The sequence below is a fragment of the Dipodomys merriami genome, unplaced genomic scaffold (genome assembly GCF_024711535.1).
Source record: "Dipodomys merriami isolate MVZ:Mamm:240054 unplaced genomic scaffold, mDipMer1.0.p SCAF_32, whole genome shotgun sequence".
Lineage (NCBI taxonomy): Eukaryota > Metazoa > Chordata > Mammalia > Rodentia > Heteromyidae > Dipodomys > Dipodomys merriami.
This window is the reverse complement of record NW_027204715.1, coordinates 8,758,184-8,780,109: the sequence shown is the minus strand read 5'-3', so window position 1 is coordinate 8,780,109 and position 21,926 is coordinate 8,758,184. Positions and strand designations below refer to the sequence as shown.

Here is a 21,926-nt window from a genome sequence, read left to right as displayed (position 1 = left end):
GACTCAACTTTGATTTATAAGCCCCAGCTGTTATATGTACCTAACACTATTTTATTGGAAAATTTCAGGTGACAAATCAGATGATATCTGCATGCAAAGCCTATATCACCAACAGCGGAACCGCCTCCATCTGGAACCAGCCGCAGGATGTCCTGATGGAAAAAATATTATCTGCCATTAAACTTAAGCAGGTAATAGTTAGATTAGTAACATATTGAGATGTTTGTTATTTTTGAGGCCTTCTTATTGAGCAATTATATCATTGGTTGCTAAAAAAGAAGAATAAGTCATTACTGTGAAGAAAATGGAATGGTAAAAACTTCTCAGAAATGTATTTCACTTATTCTACTTTTGTTGGGACCCTCCTGTACCACACCAAGTTCTGGAGACACAGGATGACTAAGGGGAGATGGGTTTCTTCGAGCATCTTAGAGACCAATGGGGAGATAGACCCAGAGTGATGACCTTACAGCCTGTTTTGAGTAGTACCATTAGTAATACAGTGTCTAAAAGCTCAGAAGATGAGAAAAGATGTCATTTCGGGTGGGTAGATAAACATGAAGGCACAAAACTGAAGAGTTAGTTATCTTCGTCCTCACTTTGTATTTGTCTGCACTTTAGGAAATGCAGTGATTTTAGTAGCTTTAAGTTCCTTTCTGTTCTTGGTTGTGTGAGTTGAACCTAGGACGGTAAATATGCTAAGTCCTCTCTACCCAGCCATACTCCCAACATGGTATGTTTCCTTTCTCATTCTTGGCTTTTAATTTGTAGGAATATCAAAACTGCTTTCACCAGACAAAACAGAAGCTTAAACAAAATCCAAGTGAAAAGCAATTTGAATTTAGTGAGATGTATATTTTTGGAAAATTTGAAACTTTTCACCGACGTCTATCCAAGATAATGGACATCTTTAAAACCTTCAAGACATACTCTGTCCTTCAAGAGTCTAAAATCGAAGGGCTGGATGACTTGATAATTAAATTCCAGGTATTATGTGCTACTCTTGTCCATAACTAAACTGTAATATTTTATGTAAACTGGCATTTAGGATGATTCAAATAATCAGTCTACAATACAAAAGACAATCTCCTGGTCCTTTAGTAATAAGGAAATTATATTTACATAATAGTCTTAATATGTTATTTTCAGATATGTGGTTATAACAATAACGTACCAATAGTTTAAAATTAAATGCCACTAGGACAAGGCATTCTCATTATTAGCACAAGGAACCTATATAAATAGAGCTTATATTTCATTTATTCACACAAGAACTGTTAATGAAGAACATGTGTCATGCATTATTTGATGCCTACTTTTGTGTGACATTCAATTATCTGTGTGTTTAGTAATTTTGACACATTCTAAAAATATGAAGTAACAGATTTTATTGTAACTCTGAAAATTTCAATTATTTTAAGTATTTTTCTCTTTTGTCCTGTGAGGGCATCTGTGGAATGAATCTCAGCTTTAAAAGTGGATTCAATGAGCTAAAACCATTTTGAAGACCTTTTATTTCCTGGTCCTGGAGCTTGAACTCAGGGCCTGGGTACTGTCCCTGAGCTTTTATGTGCTTAAGGTTAGCATTATACCACGTTGAGCCACAGCACCGCTTCCGGCCTTTTTGGAGTAGTTTATTGGAGCTAAGAGTCTCAGAAACTTTCCTGCTCAGGGTGGCTTCCAGCTGTGATCTTCAGATCCCAGCCTTCTTCTTGGTTAAAATTACAAGCAGGATCTGCTGGCGCCTGGCTCATTTTGAAGATTTTGAAAGGATAAGTTTATAAACTGTGTTGGAGTTCTTTTTTTTAATTTAATTTAATTTTATTTGTGAACATACTGTACAGAGGAGTTACAATTACATGGGCAGGATAATGCGTACATTTCTTACCAAGCATTGCAGCCTCCTCCTTTGTTTACCCTTTACATCCCTTCCCAGCCTCCCCCTTTCCCCCCATCCCAATCCTTCTCCTTCCCCCCCTTCCCCCCCCCCGCACCGACATTGTAAAGCTCGTTTTGGACATGACAACTTGTACTTCTCATTGTTACAACAGGTCCACCTGTATCCTTAAACAACTGGTTTTTCCCCATCTCCTCCACAAGTTATACTGACATCAAATATAGTGAAAGCAGGGGTTATACTGTGGGGGAGGGACATACAAAGCAACAAAGAGATAATCTTATAAATGCATTAGAAACACATGCATGAAAGAAAAAACATTAAAATTGTGTTAGAGTTCTTAATATGGGTATTATCAATTTATTCTTGTTTAGGGACAGTAAGATGAATGGTTAAAAGATTCTTTTTCTTCTTGAATTTGAAAAATTTCTTACAATTTTGCCACCACGCATTACCTTTTTTTTTTTTTTTTTTTTTTTTACTGTAACAGTTTAGGCCAATGTAAGGGATCTTTAATTCCTTGACTATATCAGGTTTTGTGAAAGAGTTGTATTTACATAAAGTTTGTAGTTGTCATTTACAAGGTGAAGAATCTGCTTCAAAAGTGTTTTTAGACAAACTGAATGGATTTTTTTTCATTTTAGAATCATGAATTATTTTCTATTTTTCATGAAAAAAAGACTTGGAGCACATTTCAAAACACATTTTTGAGCGAAAAGTTGAATTGTACATCTAAACGCAGATAAAAAGTCTCTTCTAAACTGTTAAAAAAATACTGGAAAGCTGCCTTAAAAATTTAAAGTAAAATAATGATTAAAATGGATATACCAAATGGAGATAAGATGTAGCTGGTTTCTGAAAGCATGATGTGAAGATTTCATGTGTCAGTGCTAGTGTAAGAAAGTCAAAATGGCACCAGGGGAGCGAATCTTACATTGTTAGCTGCACCACTCCCTCCTTCTTCTTCCCTTTCCTCCTCCTCCTCCTTCCTTTCCCCACCTCCTCCCTCTCTCCTCTCTCCTCTCCTTCCTCTTCCCCATCCGAACTTCGAACTTTCGGTCCACTCCTCACTCCAGTCTGGGAAGTTCTGCCTCTAGATTACCATGTTGGTTTCCCCCCTTCTTTGGCCTATAGAAAACTCGAATCAGAAAGTTACACAGTTGTGCAGTTTTGTCAATTGAAAAAATTGAACTGATGTTCCAGTAGAAGTGACTTTAGAAAGGAGATAGTGGAAGGAGGCTCACTCTTCTTTTTACAAATTCTATGCATCTGTTAACGGGGCAGATACCTGATTGTGTGAAAGGCGTAGTACCCGGCTAGGAACGATCATAGAGCATTTCAGTTCATTATTGAGAGCAAACCAAACGTATGAGAGTAATGTCTTCAAGGAGATGAATTGCCTAATTTTTGCCTCTCTCCTCAGTGTATATTTGTCAGGACAACAGGAAGCAACTAATTCTAGAGAGTTTTGAAGTGGTAGATTATGCTTTGACATTTCATTAAAACATTTGAGGCTTAGAAGGGAGTATCTCATTTGTAGATATTATGATGTAATTATTTTCTTCCTGTGTTGGTTGGTGTTCTTTTAAAGCCTTATTTATTTTCTGAGATGATTTAAACTCTTCGGCAAAAAGTATCTTAATCAGTTCTACTCAAGGATTCTTTTTAAATGATTTCAGATGCGAAAAACTTTTGAGGGAAAAAACCTCTCCTAATACACAGATGTGGCCCTTATTATACATATATCTATTTTCAAAAATGCAAAGTATTTCCAAATGATTTGGATCTAGTATGTGATATTATACTGCCAAGAACATAATAAGGCAGAACAAAGTAAGAACTGAAAAAATAAGACTATTTATTTATCTTTTTGTTGTTGTTGTTGGTCGTGGGGCTTGAACTCTGGGCTTGGGTACTGTTCCTCAGCTCTTCAGCTCAAGGCCAGCACTCTACCACTTGAGCCACAGTGCCACTTCCAGTTTTCTGGTGGTTTATTGGAAATAAGCATTTCATGGACTTTCCTGCCCCTACTGGCTTTGAACCGCAATCCTCAGATCTCAGCCTATTGACTAGCTAGGATTACAGGTGTGAGCCACTGGCACCTGGTTATTTATCATTTTTATTTGAATTTTTATTTTATTTTTTTCTTTTTGGTCAGTCGTGGGGCTTGAACTCTGGGCCTGGACACTGTCCCTGAGCTCTTCAGCTCAAGGCTAGCACTCTACCACTTGAGCCACAGCACCACTTGCAGCTTTTTCTGTTAATGTGATGCTGAGGAATCGAACCCAGGGCCTCAGGCATGCTAGGCAAGCACTCTACACTGAGCCACCTTCCCAGCAAATTTTTATCTTTAAGTAGTTGTACAAAGGAGTTTCCATTCAACAAAATAGCATATGAATACAATACATCTTGATCAATGTCACCTATTTCATTTTAAGCTATTTGGGGGGGGGATGATGATATATTTTCTGTGTTTAAAGGTCAAGAATATTGAGATAATACCTTATTTCTTTCACCTTTCAGGACATTGTTGCAACCATAAAGAGAAAGGAATATAATTTCTTAGACCAGCGGAAAATGGATTTTGATCAGGATTATGAAGACTTTTGCAAGCAGATTAGTGACCTTCATGTAGGTTGTATAATGAAATTCTTGCGGACAATGGCATGTTTATTTTCTTTTCCTCTGTGTAATTCTTTCTACTAATGACATTGTTCAGAAGGGGAGTCATCTTTATTGCAGAGGTGACGGACCACAACTTGGATGCATTTTCTTTTTTCTTTTAAAATTATTTTTAGGTAGTTGTACAATGGAGTTGCCATTCATCAAAACAGTTTATGAATACAATACATCTTGAACAGCGTCACCCCTTTTAATATTCTCACCCACCCTTCCCCTCCCTATTCCGTTCCTCACTCCTCTTAATTTTATAGGATATACATTAGATTCTTTACTACATCTTCTGCCTCTTCTCCTTCTTCCTGGTGTTTTATTTTGCTGAGCTTTGAGTTTTGCCTTTCAAAGGATTTACACTATTTGAGATCTTCCTTGAATCTACTGTATTTCAGATGAGCACTGGAGGGCTATTTATTTATTTATCTTGTTGATCAGGGGGCTTGAACTCTGGGCCTGGACACCGTCCCTGAGCTCTTTTGCTAAAGGCTAGTGTTCTCCCACTTTGAGTGACAGTGCCTCTTTTGGTGTTCTGGTAGTTAATTGGAGATAAGAGTCTCATGGACTTTCCTGTCAAGTCTGGCTTTGAACTGTGATCCTCAGATCTCAGCTTCCTGAGTAGCTAGGATTACAGGCCTGAGCCACCAGCACCTGGCTATTTATTCATTTATTTATTCATTTTTTTCATGAATTAAAAGGCCAGGGATACAGCTTGGGTAATAATAATAATCTGTAATTATAGATGTCTGTATGTGGTCTATGGTCTATTTTAGTTTTTTTTTTTTTTTTTTTGCTAGTCATGGGGCTTGAACTCTGGTCCTGGACACTGTTCCTCAGCTCTTCAGCTCAAGGCTAATGCTCTACCACTTGAGCTACAGCACCACTTCCAGCTTTTTCTGCTTATGTGGCGCTAAGGAATCAAACCCAGGGCCTCCTGCATGCAAAGCAAGTATTCTACCATTGAGCCACCTTCACAGCCCTTATTTTAGTTCTTAAGAGAGTTAAGTTTCCTCTTTTGTTGAAACAGTTTCTGTTTGTTACTTCAGAGTTATGATTCCAACCAGAGGTTAGCCTGAGCAGACTACCAGGCAGTCTGACATCTAGATTCCAGAGACAGGGCTGCAGCTTGGAAACCTTAGGAACAGGGGATATCAGGACATCTTTTGGTTCTGATGTTCCTTTGTTCCAAGCTCACTGTAGCCCAGCCATCCTGAGCACTGTGAGCACTATCAACTCCTGAGATCAGAGAACAGAATGAACCCCAGCTCCAGCTCCCTGGGGAAGGGTTTGGGCTGGCTGGCTCTAATGTGGTGCATAGTCTGGAACTGACCATCTGCGGGATCTTAAGGAAATGTTTGTTATTAAGATGGGGAACCAGAGAACTTGATTTTTAAGCATTAACTACATAAGATGGGAAGTCAAGTTGACAGATGTGTTACAAAATTAATATGCAGAAGTCTTTTCATCTCAGAGAGGTGCAAATAGACATCGTTCAATTATGAGAGGAAAACAGGCATTCTATTACTACTGTCTCTGAATTTTTTGTGTGTGTGAGCTAAATAAGTACATATCAAGTCAAACTGAGTTGTAAGTTATCTCTGGAGGAGTGAGTGCAAAGCAGAAGGAATTCTAACAAAGATAGATACTTCTATGTTCCAGGCACGTAAGTGGAGGTTCTTATTACTCTTCTTTTACAGAGCAGTAACGAGGCACAATGAGAAGTCACCTGCCCAAAGTCACAGAGATGACAGGTGGTAGAGTTAGGGGCAAACACAGGCTGTGTGGCTTGAGAACGTCAGATCTGGACCACCACATCCCGTTCCACATCTCACTGATGGCAAGAGGCAGTGATTACAGAAGTGAAGGACTTACATACTCGGAGCAGGCAGTGGGTTCTGATCTCAAGCTGTTGAACATGGACACACAGTTGTAGCTCCACACTCTGTGTTCTACAGTCCATTTGTCAAATCTCTGTCAGCGTTACCTTAGGGTCTTCAGCTCATGGGAGGCATTGGTGGCTTGTATGTGGAATGTTGTTAGATGGCGAGCTCCTTGAGAACAGGAATTGTATTTTCTTATTTCCTAATATGAAGGTGAAGGTTTTATGGTTAAGTATATTTACTATTCAATAGTGCTGTGTTAGGATTCCTGGCTGTGGGTTATGGATACAGAACGATGTGTGCCCTTGAAGTCACTTTGCCCTTGAAGCTCATCATCAGATAGGAAATGGTGACCTGACTGAGGTGGGAGCAGTTGTTATTTGTAGCTGCTCTCGCACTACTAGGGTGGAGACAAACAATGGGGGAAGAGAACTGTCACTCAAAAAGCTCACAGTCTTTACTATTTGGTCCTTCATAGAGACCCTGTTGTAGGGTAGCTTCCCTGTCCCCATTTATGGCTGGGCAGGTGGCAAGCCTCATGAAGTTTTCCAGACTCTTGAACAGTCATCCAGTCCCCTTTGCAAACACTGAGCATCACTTCATGGAGGCCAGCCTTCTCCAAAATTTGCTGAGCGCATAAAGACCTCTCAGCGTTCTCCTGATGTCAGATGCAGAGGTCCCAGGCCTGCATCCATGACTAGATCTGATGCTATACAGATGGAGCCTGCCACACTGGCACTTCTACCACTCCTTGGCTTTCAAGTGCCATTTATTTCCTGCTTCAAGCATTTCTTTTTCTGTCAAGCTCATTAATGTTTGATGTTGTAGTTTTCTCGCCATTAGATATGTTCCTACAGAATGAAGAGCTCTTTCTTTTTATTACGGAGTAGAAAATTTCCAGTGTTTCCAGGCTTGTTGGTGCAGACCTGTAATTCCTGCACTTGGAAAGATCACGAGTTCAAAGCCACGTGGGTACAAACACGTGTCTCCAAACAAACAAACAAACAACAAAGCAACAAAAACAAGTGAACAGCGAAAACTCAAACAAAAAAGAGAATCGGAAATGTTAACTTGTTGCTCACAACCCGGTTTTATTCTGCTTCAGAATGAGTTACAGAAGTTCATGGATGTTACATTTGAAAAGATTCAAAACACCAATCAAGCTCTAAGCATGTTGAAGAAATTTGAAAGGTAAAAAAATTGAAATATTTCCCCAAGTTCCATTTTTAATATGGACATAGTCTACCTTTCCTTATCATTGCTGTTATTAGAATTTTGTACTCAAATGGAAAGAAAAGTCTCATTCTTAAATTTTTTAAAAGACTAAGGAGGATTAATTCTACAGAGGATTAAGGATTTGCTTTATTTTTGCAAATGGAGAATACTCTTAGCTTTGAAGTACTTTGTGGCTACCTACACTAATATTGTCTAATGTTTAAATAAATTGAAAAAAATTCCCACATTCTAAGGACAGATTTTATTTTGATTCTTTTTTTTTTTTTTTTCTATTGGTCATGGCCTTGAACTCATGGCCTGGGTGCTATCCCTTAGCTTTTTTGTTCAAGGCTAGCACTCTACCATTTTGGGCCACTGAGGTGGTTAATTGGAGTCAAGAGTCTCATGGACTTTCCTGCCCAGACTGGCTTTGAACCAGGATCCTCAGATCTCAACCTCCTGAGGTTCTACGATTATAGGTGTGAGGCACCAGTGACTGGCTTATTGTGATTCTTTTAATAAACTGTACAACAGTCACCTTTTTTTTCATTAACATATGTTTAAAAGTAAATGCTAATGAATTAGATTAGTGAATATCATACCATTAACCCAGGCCTTTTTACTTTGCTGTGTTTAATCAGCTTGAATATTCCTAACCTTGGAATTGATGACAAATACCGACTGATCCTGGAAAATTACGGGGCTGACATTGATATGATTGCAAAACTGTATACAAAGCATAAATATGACCCTCCTCTGGCTCGAGACCAGCCTCCCATTGCTGGGAAAATCTTGTGGGCCCGCCAGCTCTTCCGCAGGATGGAGCGCCCCATGCAGCTGTTCCAGCAGCATCCGTCCGTGCTGAGGACAGCCCAGGCCAAACCCATCATCCGCATGTACAACAGGACAGCCAAGATCCTCCTGGAGTTTGAAGTCCTGTACCACAGGGCCTGGCTTCAACAGGTGAATGGATTTTCTGGAGGTGCCCTGGTCCAAATAATGGGAACCCATTTGACAGCAAAATTCCTGTGGAAAGCTGGATTTATGAGTAGTTTTGTAAATCACTTTGAATTTAAGTAATCTAAGAGTTGTATTTCTTGAAGAAAATAATGATTAGTGTTGAGAAGCAATCATACACCTGGTGACAAACCTAGTTTTACTTAATTAATAAACCTCTCAGTACACCAGGTAGCTCACAAGTATAATCCTAGATACCCACGAGGCTGAGATCTGAGGATTGCAGTTGGAAGCCAGCTCAGGAAGGAAAGTCTGTTAGACTCTCATCTCCAATAAACTACCAAAAAGAACCAGAAGCAGAGCTGTGGCTCAGGTGGCAGAGCACTAGCCTTGAGCAAAAGAAGCTCAGGAACAGCTCCCAGACCCTGAGTTCAAGCCCCAGGACTGGCACATACACACAAACAAAACAAAACAAAACAAAACAAAATAGTAATAACTCCTAAGTGAAAAAAAAAATCTTTCATTGTTCTGGATCAGGTAATTTATGTCTGGAATCCTAGCTACTCAGGAGGTTGAGATTTTAGGATTGTGGTTCAAAACCAGCCCAGGAAGGAAAGTTCATGAGATTCTAATCTCCAAAATAATTAGCAAAAATCCAGAAGTGGAGCTGTAGCTCAGGCAGTAGAGTGCCAGCCTTGTGCAAAAGTGCTAAGGGACAGTACCCAGGTCCTGAGTTCTGATGTGTGTGCACATGTGTGTCCCCTTTCCCCATCCCTGCATACACACACATGCCTTGCATTCTTCATTTCTCCACCTTATTTGTTAGAATTTCTTTTTAAAATTTAGTAAGATCTTGAGCAAGGCTCAGTAGTAGAGTGCTAAGCTAACAAGCATTAATTAGGCTCTGGGTTTGAGCTCCAGAACTGGAAAAATAAATCAGTAAGATCCTGAATGCATTACTGAACACCAGTACTCTGTTAAACAAAATCATTTTCTTTGACTGAAGTAGCGCTTAATCAAATTATACTCCCTGATAGCCATATTTCTTTGTAGACTGCAAGAAATGATGTCCTTGTAGTTGTATACATTGCATTTCTAGATAAGTGAAAGCAGTCTGAGAAACTTTTATTAGGAAAAAATAATTGAGTATGCATAAAGGTATTATGGAGATTAAATGGATCTTAGGAGGTCATTGCTATGGCTGTGTCCATTTACCTTTCATGTGAAGGGCACAGGAATGAATTTTGGTTTTATGAATTGTCTGTGCAACATCACTATCAAAAACCTGAAAGCTATTTTCTGATCAGGAATTTAGAAAAAGAGTGAGCAAGCCAAGTAATAATAATAATTATTATTATGTTTTGGTGTTGCTGATTGAACCTAGGGTGTTGAGCATACCGAGTAAAGGTTCTGCCATTTAGCTACATTCCTGGCTTCCTGATTTTTCAGAAATGTCTGAGCCGTACACTGTGTCTTTATAAAATATCCTGATAGTAACACTGTTGATTCCTCCCGACAGATTGAAGAAATTCATATCGGTCTCGAGGCTTCTTTATTGGTGAGGGCGCCAGGCACAGGGGAATTGTTTGTCAACTTTGATCCTCAGATACTAATCTTATTTCGAGAAACAGAGTGCATGTTACAGATGGGGCTGCCAATCTCACCGCTGGCCGCCTCCCTCTTCCACAGGCGGGACACATACAAAAAGAACTTCAGTAACATGAAGGTATAGCACTTTCATCTTTTTCTCTTTCCCGATTAACCCTGGAGTTCATTTGAAAAGTTAGTGGTATATTGTATCAGCAGATCGAACGTGCTCAGCATGACTGGAGTGGAAAGGGTGAGGGGCCGGGCCAGGGACCAGGCTGCCCAGCTGATCTCACAGGCCAAGGTTTGAAAGTTGGGATTTAATCTTAGATTTCAGTGGAATTTAGTTTAATTGGAGGATGTTGTGCTAGCGAAAGACACATGACCTTGATGATAATAAAAGCCATCCCTGCTGCTCGGTGGGAAGTGGGTTTTAGGGGGAGGGTGAGTGGGAGGCCAGGTGGGGGACTGTTACACTGGTCCAGGATGGAGATGATGGTGGCTTGAGGAGAAGGGCTGCAGAGTTATCCATAGACTCAGAGTTATGCCAACAGGCAGGTCAAGAGGAAACTCAAGGAGCATTGAAGTGGAGCCACCTTGTATTGTGAAGGTTGATTTCTGAATGATCCATGGTAAGTAGGGGTCTTAGCTGTAACCTCTACTTGAGAAAATGGCCCAGGCTTGAACTAGTTTATTTTGGAAGTCAAGTGGGAAGCGGTAATATTGCACAACCCAGTTGAGATGCTATCCATGCAGTTTGATACGTGACTCTGCAGGTCAGTGGACCAGTCAAAGTCTGTGGAATGCAGTGATATTCATTGTTCTGGATGAAAATTCTTAGGGAGTGAAAATAGAGAGAAGTAGAGGCTGTTGGATTAAGCACATGGTTGCTCTAACATCAGAAGTATGAAAAACTCTAATATGCAAATAAAATTAATTATTGGACTTTGAGGTGAGATAGGCAAGAAAAGTATCACAAAGACTGGCTACTAGTGACAAATGCCACTGCACCAAGATGAAATCGATGGTACAAAGATGAGATCGGACATAGAGTCCTGGTATTAGACATCATTTAAACTCATAGTTTAAATCATCTGATAAGGTCATGTACTTGCTTTACATTTTTAAAAAAGTGTGACATATTTAATTTAATTTAATTTTAATTTTAATTTTATTGTCAAGGTGGTGTACAGAGAGGTCACAGTTACACAAGTAAGGTAGTGAGTGCATTTCTTGTTGAACTTATTACCCCCTCCCTCATTTTTCTCCTTCTTTCTCTCCCCCTTCACCCAAGTACACTGTTGGTGGGAGTGTAAACTTGTTGAACCACTTTGGAAATAAGCATGGAGGTTCCTCAAAAGACTCCACATAGAGCTCCCCTATAACCCAGCATTCCCACTTCTGGGCATTTACCCAAATGATCACAAATAAGGCCACACTAAAGCTACCAGCACAACTAGGTTCATTGCTTTACATTTTAAATCATTTTCATGTTAATTAATTCTGTGTTGGATAGATAGAGCTGAATATGATAATGTTTTTTTTTGGTCCGGTCGTGGGGCCTGAACTCTGGGCCTGGGCGCTGTCCCTCAGCTCTTCAGCTCAAGGCTAGCGCCCTACCACTTGAGCCACAGCACCACTTCTGGCCTTTTTCTTTTTGCTTATGTGGTGCTGAGGAATCGAACCCAGGGCCTCAGGCATGCAAGGCAAGCGCTCTACCACTGAGCCAACTTCCCAGCCCCTGATAATGTTATTTTATAGATGAGAAAACTGTGGCTTTAAGAATTTAGTTTAGGTCTCATACGTAAGTGGCAGAATTAGAACCAGCCCCAGACTTGCAGTCTATTGTCTTCTTATTACTTCTGTTGTTAAAAAGCTAATATTGGCAACAGACATTCCTCAAATGTGGACTCAGAAAGCAGTAGTCATTGTGTTGTGTGAATTGTTTTTGCATGTTAGGAAAATTGCTTAGTTGATCCACATTTTTACAAAGAAAAGTTTTTTTCTTAAGAAATCATATTTATACAACTATAAAACCAGTAATGATAATTTTTTCCACAAAGCTGTTATTTTAGTTCTCTGTTGCAGGAGACACACAGCTGCCAAATGTAGTGGCTTTTTTAGAAAACTAGGTGTTTTGATTAGAAGAGCTGGGAAAGTCTTAAGTGATGCACTTAACAGAGATTGTGGCTTGGAACATCTTACAAGAACTTACAGTGTGAAGGCCTCTGGCTGGTAGAATTCTTCAGGTGACCACTCAGGACTGAAGGTTCAGTGAACAAGGAGGCCACATGACCTTAATGGCAGCCGGGCATGTCCCAAAGAGTCCATTCTGTTGTATCCTGTCGGGCTTCATGAGCCCACCCAGATTCACGGGAGGATACACCCAGACTCATAAAAGGAGCGAAGCAAGGAATGTTTCAAATCCATCACAGCTGCAAATAGCAATTTGATTAAGCAGATTTTTATCTGGCTGACATCTTGAAAGAGTTAAAGGCTCCTGCTCAACACAGGCAGATGTGGAGAGCAGATGTACTGGCATGTTTTGGGGGAAGGGCATTTAAATTCCCCCAGAGTAGCAGGGTTTCCAGGCTTCTATCATTATTATGCTAACGTAGCTGAGAGTTTGTTTTCTGTAGCTCTTCCTTGGGAGACTGTGGAAACTAGAGAGACCAGTGGGCTAGGTGATGGCGAGGAGTATGGATTTCAAAACCAATTTTATGTGGAGTCAAAACCATTTCCTTGGGTAAATTACTTTGCCTCTAAGTTTCCGTTTCTCATTTGTGAAAAAGGATGAATAAAAGCTACTGGGGTTAAAGGATTAAAGGTGAGAAGTAGAAAGACTGCTGGAGGCCGACTCCATGAACCCTCTCTCAGATAGAATAAATGATGGATTTTGAGGAACAGGTGAGCAGGGGCTAAAAGCTTTTGGAAATGTATATATAGCTATCAATAGATTCACCAAATTTAGACTTTTCTAAAGGGGCTTTTATGGAAATGGAAAGGGCATTATAGAAATTGTAGAAAAGTATTATATGAAGAAAGGATTATGGAGCTCATTTCTGAAACATTAGGCTCCACGAAAGTCTCAAAATCTTTCTTAAATCTTTATGGCAGCTCTCTCAGGATCACCAGTATTAATTGTGACTGTCCAAGAGGGGAGATAATTGTCTATAGTATTGTTCAGAATTCTCCATCGAGGGATTTTTTTTTTATTATGGAATGTCTTGGACTTAGTACTTCAAAGAAAATATTCTGAGAAACACTGATCTAGTATCAAAAGTAGTGCCACTAATTACGTTGTAAATATAGGTTTAAAAATATTTGTACTTTCCAAACCTATTAGTGTTCCTTCAAAGGTAGGCTAAAAGTACCATTAGGCTTATTTAAAAAATTGTAACCTGTGGATGAAATAGTGACATAATTCAACATCAGATAGCAGGGAAATTTCAAAGGAAAACCCAAATCACAACTTTCAGTGCTCCTTTCTGATACCAGCTGATGTATGAGTCAGACAAATATGCTGATTATCTCTGTGTCCTATCTGTTCTTTCAAGGACACTGAACAAAACAGATGGAATTCTTGTCCTTGTGGAATTTATGTAGATACTCCTGGGTGGGGTTATGGGTTAGTTATCCCAGAATTTCTTTCTCATACCTGTGAAGCAAGACTGATAGGAACAACTTAGAAGACAGGAATGATTTTAGCTCATGATCTTAGATGTTTCAGGCACTGGGGCTGGCTCCATTGCTTCTGGAGCTGTGGTGAGGTAGGAAGTATGTGGAGAGAGCGGCTGTTTCGCTCATGATGGTAAGGAGGCAGGAACACCAACGCCAGAGAAGCTCCAGTGAAAATACAGCTCCAGCAGCTGACTTCTTCTGATTCAGCTCTACCTCACCACCTGACAATCTAATGAAATTTTGAATCCATCAATGAATTAAACTATTGATTAATTTAGAGCCCTTGTAACCTAATCCAATCAAATTGATAGTCAAAATGAGCCATCATGGTTTTATGTCTTAAACTCATTATAAGTTGAAAATATTTTCAGTTTAAAAATACATTTTATAGTCCAACTTGCTGAACATCATGGTTGAGCCTATATTACCTAAAATGTGCCTAGAACACTTTCACTAGGATTCCCTTGGACAAAATAATCTAACACTAAATCTATTTTAAAATAAAGCATTGAAATTCATGTAGTTAATTGGATGGTTTATATGTAGACAGAGAATATATATAAAATATATATTTAATGTATACTTATATAAACATATTTATATACTTATGAAATATATATTTATTTATATATTATATGTAATTTATTATATATTTTATATTATAATATATAATATTATATATATATATCTCCAAAAACCACTGGCAATTTAGTTCATGCAGTGCATTGGTTGTTTTCCCTCTTGATTGCCTGGCTGTCTAGGATTATGGCTCATTTGTCCCTCCTAGCATCTGAAAAACAATATTACAACACCTATTACTAGCCAAGAAAAAGATCAAAATTTAAAAATTTGAAGTACAGGGCACTGGAGATTTAACTCAGAGGAAGAACACTTGTCTGGCAAATGTAAGGTCCTGAGTCCCCAGCTCTGCAAAAATAAAACAAAATGAAACAACAAAAATCTTCAGAGTTCAGGTTGCTACTGAATGCCGTCTACACAATTATAAATTGAACTGTTGTAAGTCAGGCACTGTTTGAGTAATGTAGAAAATTATGGAATTGTAACTTTGTTGTATAACTACTTAATAATAAAAAAAGGAAAAGGCAGTGAGCATTGAGAAAAGGCAAATGATGTTTAGTGTGTTGGAATAAAGCCATAGGTTCTATAGAAAAAAACAAGATAGGGCTGGGAGTGTATGAGTGAGCTTTGGTGATGATTTATAATCTCAAATTATCAGGATACACCTAGTTGAGAAAGTAGTCCAGATAATTCTTTGAAAGAAATGTAAAGGCTGTAAGGCTGAGGATCAGCAAGGAAGATAGGGCAGGAGCGGGTAGGAAAGGGGAAGAGTAGTCAGAGATGAGATCAGAGACATAATGACTCACCGCACAATGAGCAGGTCTTTGTAGAGCAGGGACCTCTTGGAGTATAAAGACCTGTAGCCCTGAATTAGATGTAACCATGTGACCATGGAAGCAGAAGAGTAACTTGAAAGTCCCCTCTTGGAGCTAATTGAATCTCGATGTGGGAGGAAGCAGGGAGACAGTAGGCCCTTCCAGTAGTGAGGGTGAGTCATTGGAGGTGGTGGTAGTGGGAGTGGATGTGCTGTGCAGATCTGATATCCTGATGTATTGTGCTTGGAAGAAGAATCAGGGATGATTCTGTCTAGGTTTTGTCCAGTGGCCTGGAAGGATGGAGCTGCTGTGAGCTGAATTAGATAAGGCTGTGGGGAGGAACAAGCTTTGAGTTTGGCATTGTTAAGATTGAAGGCATCTGTTAGAATCCAGTGGAGACACTCCGTTGGCTGTTACTATGTGTGAATCTGGAGCTCAAGGGTGAGAGTTACACTGGAGAGGTAAAATTCTTTGTTTTTGGCATATGGACAATATTTAATGTCATTTAAAGGCACTTGTTGAAATCAGCACTGTCTTCTGACTCTCCCTGTGCGGTTGGGTCTTGTATCAAGACCAGCAATGGGCACTGGTGACCCAGAAACCATTCATGGTAAGTGTGGAGATGCTCAGAGGAGCAAAAGGTATGTTGCTTCAGCCTAGAGAATTGAATGAAGCTAGCAACACACCAGCTAAGGTACTGATACTGACTTCCCATGGTTCAGAAAAATTCCTTCAAGACTTTTCTCCCCTTTCAGGCTGAGTAGGGACAGGCAAACTCTGATTCTTACGTTGTTCTTCCTCAGTCATCATTTATTGAATTAGGTATTTGTCATTATAGATAGGCTTGTTGTCATCTGTTCTTATTTTATATTACTTCTAGAGAGAGAGCCCCACAGTTTGTCTCTAAACAAAAACAATCTTTTATGTAAACAGGATACTAGTTGATATAAAAAAAATGAGAGATTAGTTGAATTTTAACCTCATTTTCTTGTAGATGATGCTGGCCGAGTACCAGCGAGTGAAGTCCAAAGTGCCTCCCACCCTTGAGCAGCTGATGGCGCCACACTTGGCTAAGGTGAACGAAGTTCTTCAGCCCGGCCTGGCTGCCCTGACCTGGGCATCACTGAATATTGAGACGTACTTAGAAAACTCTTTTGCAAAGATCAGTGAGTCTGTCTAGATGTTTTATTTCATGGTCTTTAAAGTCTGTGTCCTTCATATGTATTGCATCATTTCTTATTAATATGGTGATATAAACAATGAACTGAAAAAAATATGATTCTTCAGCTGTTCCATAAGGAATGATAGACACCAGCCATGCAAATTTAGTAATTTCCTGGAAACTATACATGTTCACCTTTTAATTTTATCCTGTGAGGATAACCACATATTTTCAGTTATTCTTAAAGTTGGACATTAGAATTTGAAGAATCTTTAGTTATTCAACTTCCTGTACTGATTGCATTTGAAATTTCTCCTTCCCCTATTCTTCCTCCTCCTCCTCCCCCCTTCTTCCCCTGCTTCCTCCTATTCTTCCTCCTCATTCTGTTCCTTAATCCTCCTCTTTTTTCCTCCTCTCTTTGTAGGATAGAGATCACACATCTTAGGCCGGGTCTCTACCACTAAGTTTTACTGCCAAGTCCTATTAGTGCATTTTGGGGCCCCTAAGATTGTGCTAGAGTGTTGAACATCAGGACATTGTAAATGGGAACATTGTAATCATTATTTTTCCTTAGTGAGCGACACATTACTTCTTAAAGCATGTGTGAGGAGGTGTGTCCCCTATTTGATTTTCTGGAATGTGTACAGATAAACTGCAAAGGATTCTGGACTCAGATGTCTGAGAATACGTTAAGTAGTTAGATGTTAGCTTTCCAGGGGATGTTTTTAGAGCCTTTCATATGCTAGCATGCTACGGGTCTTTAAAAGAGCTCTTGCATGAAACATTTCCATAGTTCCTTGGCTGCCTTCTAGAATATGTTAACCCCTGACAGACCTTCTTTTGGTAGGCAAGGGTATGGGTTCACAGTGGTTTGGGTATGCAGGGGTATAAGTACACAGGGGTATGGGTACACAGGGGTATGGGTACACAGGAGTATGGGTACACAGGGTATGGGTACACAGGGGTATGAGGTACCTAGGGGTTTGGGTACACAGACATATGGGTACACAGGGGTATGGGGTACATAGGGATATGGATACATAGAAGTATGGGGTACACAGCGGGTATAGGGTTTACAGTTTGGTACATGATACTGATAGATTTTTCCCCCTTAAAAACTTAAGCATTTCCATTCACCTTTTGAACTCGATGTCACTTATCTTCTTTTCATGACCAAGCTCTGCCTACTTTTTATAGCCAGGGAAAATCCTCTGCTGTTACCCTATTCTCTCCACTCTACCTCATGTGACCACCTTTTCCTGTGGCTTCCATTGTGTTTACAGCTGGGACCAGAGGCGCTGTGTTTCAGATGCTTTCTAATGGTTTAGTCAAATTTCATCTTTCTCCCCAAATTGACTACGAAAGAATTAACAATTAGGATGTTTCTCATACTTCTTTCTCAATGAGTCTGATGTAGTAGATACTCATATACTTGTGGATTAACAAACCCCAGTCTAACTCCTCAGTGTCCTCACCTGCTTTCTGCTTCCTGGATCATCTAGATTCCTCCTAAGATATCTCCTTTTTATTCTCATTTATTTTCTCTGTCTCTTTCTTTTCTCTTTCTGTCTAGCGATTATGTGTGGAAATAGGACCTAGATTATTTGAAACCTTAATTGTCAAGAGCTTATCAGTACGTGTATTACTGCACCGTTTGAATAACTTAGGGCTCAGAACTATAGCTATTTAATATCCCAGTTGCTGTTGGCTCGAGATATGCAAAGTGCTGGGTTGAGGGTGGGGGGTAGAGTGAGGTATTATATAGTTGGATACTCCTTCCCTTTGTTCTCCTTGATAGATTGGAATCTAGATTCAAATACAAACTGCAATGGGCTTTGGATCTGGCCAAAGTGTATCATTCCACTATTACTACACTCTGAAGGTGCAATAACACAAAATGTATTATTAGGCAACCATAGGACCATAGTGCTATACAAAATTGTAGAAGCAATCTTAAGCAGGACCCTGAATTAAAAGGTTGCAAAGCTAAGATCCAGAGATGCTAAATGTCACATCTTGTCATACAGATACAAATAGCCAAGATGAGTTCAGTCCAGTTCCCTTGATTTTGCAGCCCATATTCTTTCCAAAGTACATCTCTCCAGGAGATAAAATAAGAGAAAATTGGCTAAAAGTCTCTAAGGAGGCATTTATAAGGTTCATAAAAGCTTCATAGTAAGAGTTATCACAATCAAATTAGAACAGGCTACCAAGGCAGTCTCCAGGAATATTCTCCCTAGAGAGTTATTAGGATTAGAGTGCTAGCAATTTGGATGTTTTATTAGAATGTTAGCTGGTGAACAAGAAGATAGTTACTAAAGAAACCTCTTCTTAGCTCTTGTACTCTATTGTGTTTTTCTTTTTGCAATTTAAATAAAGGAACTAAAGTAGAACAAAAATTAAGTTTCTTCAGGAGACAAATTATGTTAAATTTCAAGAACAGTTGGATTTCTTATTGGATTAGGTGTGCCAACTTTTTACAGCTGGTTATTTGTATAATATACTGAAACAAGTATTAGTATGCTTCAAAGTGATAAAAAATTTTCTATAGGCCTAACTTTGGACATTCTATGCATAAATATTTTTTTTAAATGCTGCCTCAACAAGTTGAGACAAACTAAATGGCTTACAGTAATACAGTTATGGAATCTTATGGGGCAAAATCATGGTGTTGTCAGGGATAGTTTCCTTAATTTTTTTCCAGCTGCTCATTGGCCTAGTAGGTGGCTAGTGGCTACCCCATCTTCAGAGCAACCAGTGTTCTTCAAGTCCCTTTTCACCCTGCTTTCATGGTCATCTGGCTACTCCATCTCTAATCTCCAGTCTCCAATCTCCATCTCTAGAGTTCCTTAGCACATCTGCAAAGTCCCTTCTTCTTTATGGGGTGATACTCCCAGGGCATTAGGGAATGGAAGTTTTTGGGGGAACATTTGCACAATTGTTACAAACGTCCTTGAAAATGCTTTGAAGAATCTGTCAGGTGGAAATAGCAAACGAAGTTTAATGTTGCTTCTCCTTTAGTTGAGAATCCTATAACTAGTTTTGTGTCTTGAGTGGCATTCTTAGTAATTAGGAATAATTGAAACTTGAAGGCATTAGGAAGTAAAGATATTGATTTAATGAAGGGCTACAGCTCTGATACATAATGTGGTTACAACACTGGCTTTTGCTGCTATGGTATCAGCCTCTTATGTGAGTGTCCATTAGCCATCATCCCTACTTGTGATATAGAATTATTGTTGACTTTCTTCAGAGTTGGCCTTTCCATCCATGGAACTCAATGTTCAATATTACCTCAACAAATCTGAACAGGTTTGCCTTATGATGGTAGTAGAACAGAAAAATGAGAGGAAGTTCACCTGAATCGTATTTGTGGAATGTGCCCTATGGAATAGGCAGTGGGGTACATCTGAAGATGTGAGGATGGAAAGGTGAATTCCCAATGAAGATGACACGGGAGTATAGGAAGAGGGAAGGATGTTCAGGGTATAGTAGTGGTGCAGGATGAGGATTTGTTCTGTTCGTGATCCACACACAGCTTCCTTAGAAAAGAGACCTAGCTAGGCAGGTGTGAGAGCTGGGGAGAAGTGAAAGGAGGCACAGCATGACACAAATGAGTGTGCAACAGCTGTAGGGCCCAGAGACATAAGAAATCTGAGAAAGATGAGTCTTGATTTAAGTACTGTTATTGAATGATATGTATGTATAGGAAAATGTTTACTTAATTTCATTAATTCATTTTTCCCCCAAAGAGGACCTAGAGCTGCTGCTTGACCGGATCAATGATTTGATTGAGTTCCGTATCGCTGCTGTTCTGGAAGAGATGAGCAACACCCCTCTTTGTGAGCTTCCTGGAGAGCAGCCCCTCACCTGCGATGAGTTCCTCCAGATGACCAAGGTTATTAGACTACTGGTACTTTTTATTTTGTTACGATTATTATTTGCTTTTGTTTTTGTGTTGGTCCTGGGACTTGAGCTGATGCCCTGGGCACTGTCCCCCAGCTATTTTTTGCTCAAGGTTAGTGCTCTACCGCGCAAGCCACAGCTATTTGGTGATAATTTGGAGGTCAGAGTCTTATAGACTTTCTTGCCTGGGCTGGCTTTGAACTGTGATCTTCAGAATTCAGCCTCCCAAGTAGCTAGGATTACAGACATGAGCCACCAGGATCTGGCTAAATTATTTTTGCAGTTTGCTTTTCTATAAAGTGCATTTTTTGGAAGCGTACATTAGTTTTATCCCTTGTACTTTGATCACTCTATGGTAGATGTGATCCAAATGAAGAACCTTCTGATAATAATTTGAAAAAAGAGCTGCATCTCAACAGACACTTAGATGTGTAACAATCTCTTTCTTTTAGATCAATAGGAAAGGAACACCTTTCTAATTTATCCAGATTTCATAGAGTAGAGCTATTCAGCTGAGGGGCAGATGGTGAGCTGGGGTTAACTGATGCATAGTTGTTTTGAACAGTTCCTGGATAAGATTCTGTCTTTAAGTGTTTCTGTGGCACAGTTTTGGAGTCATCTCTGAGATCCTTGGGAAAGACTGAACCTAAAGCTTTGTTGCATTTAAATATATTCAAATAGAATCTCATATCAGAGCTCCATTTAACTTTCCTTTTCAGCCATTCTCATGCTTTCTTTCTCCCCAAAGAGCTAATGAACAGACAATCAAAGTGCAGAAATGCATGTGCAGTTTCTGCCCAGTGAAGCCCGTTAACAAAGCCCAAAGTTTTAATTGGGTCTGGCCTTGTAGACATATTCTGCTGAGCGTGAAAAATCTCATATATGCACAAGAAAAGTAGGTGCTCACTTCAAACTGCATCATATACCCAAGGAGTCTAGGCACAGGGAACTACCCTCAGCAAGGAAGTAGGGAGAAACTTTCCCAGTCTAAGCTTTCTTGCATAGCCAAGGGCCAAACTAAGAACCAAAATCCTTTTTAAGGATTTCAATTTCAGGCCTTCTGTCTTTCTGAATGGATGGTAAGCTTCAGTTCACTTTAACTTGTTAATAGTTGAAATGTTGGTCTACCTTTTGTTGGCTTCTCCTGACACCCCAGTAGGTATTTCTGCTTTTTTTTTTTTTGACTGATAGGTTGTAGGGCTTGAGCTTAGGGCCTGGGTGCTGTCCCTGGGCTCTTTTGCTCAAGGATAGTGCTCTACTACTTTGAGCTACAGCTGTACTTCTGTTTATATTCTTTTATCTTGATTAGTTAATTGGAGATAAGAGTCTCCCAGGACTTTTCTGCCTGTGCTAGCTTGAACCACTATCATCAGATCTCAGCCTTCTAAGTAGCTAGGATTACTAGCTTGAGCCATTGACACCTGGACTATTTTTCCTTATTTTTAATGTTGCCTGTCTGTCTAAGAAATCTCTTGGTTTCATTATTGAACAGAAATGCACTTTTCAAAAATTTCAAGGTAAGTTTTAGAATAAGGTAAAAACAAAAAAGTTAACGTTTTCCATTCCAAAATTAA

At 39.5% G+C, this 21,926-nt stretch overlaps 1 protein-coding gene across 1 annotated transcript in view; it reads left to right on the top strand.

Annotated features, from left to right (window-relative positions):
• Dnah5 (dynein axonemal heavy chain 5) overlaps nucleotides 1-21,926 on the top strand; it is a 211,410-nt gene that overhangs the window by 21,988 nt on the left and 167,496 nt on the right. The window contains exons 10-17 of the mRNA XM_070042196.1: nucleotides 69-191; nucleotides 772-987; nucleotides 4,421-4,528; nucleotides 7,556-7,641; nucleotides 8,307-8,628; nucleotides 10,142-10,348; nucleotides 16,279-16,450; nucleotides 20,199-20,344. Of these exons, the coding sequence (XP_069898297.1) occupies nucleotides 69-191; nucleotides 772-987; nucleotides 4,421-4,528; nucleotides 7,556-7,641; nucleotides 8,307-8,628; nucleotides 10,142-10,348; nucleotides 16,279-16,450; nucleotides 20,199-20,344 (1,380 nt within the window). The remainder of the gene's footprint in view (nucleotides 1-68; nucleotides 192-771; nucleotides 988-4,420; nucleotides 4,529-7,555; nucleotides 7,642-8,306; nucleotides 8,629-10,141; nucleotides 10,349-16,278; nucleotides 16,451-20,198; nucleotides 20,345-21,926) is intronic.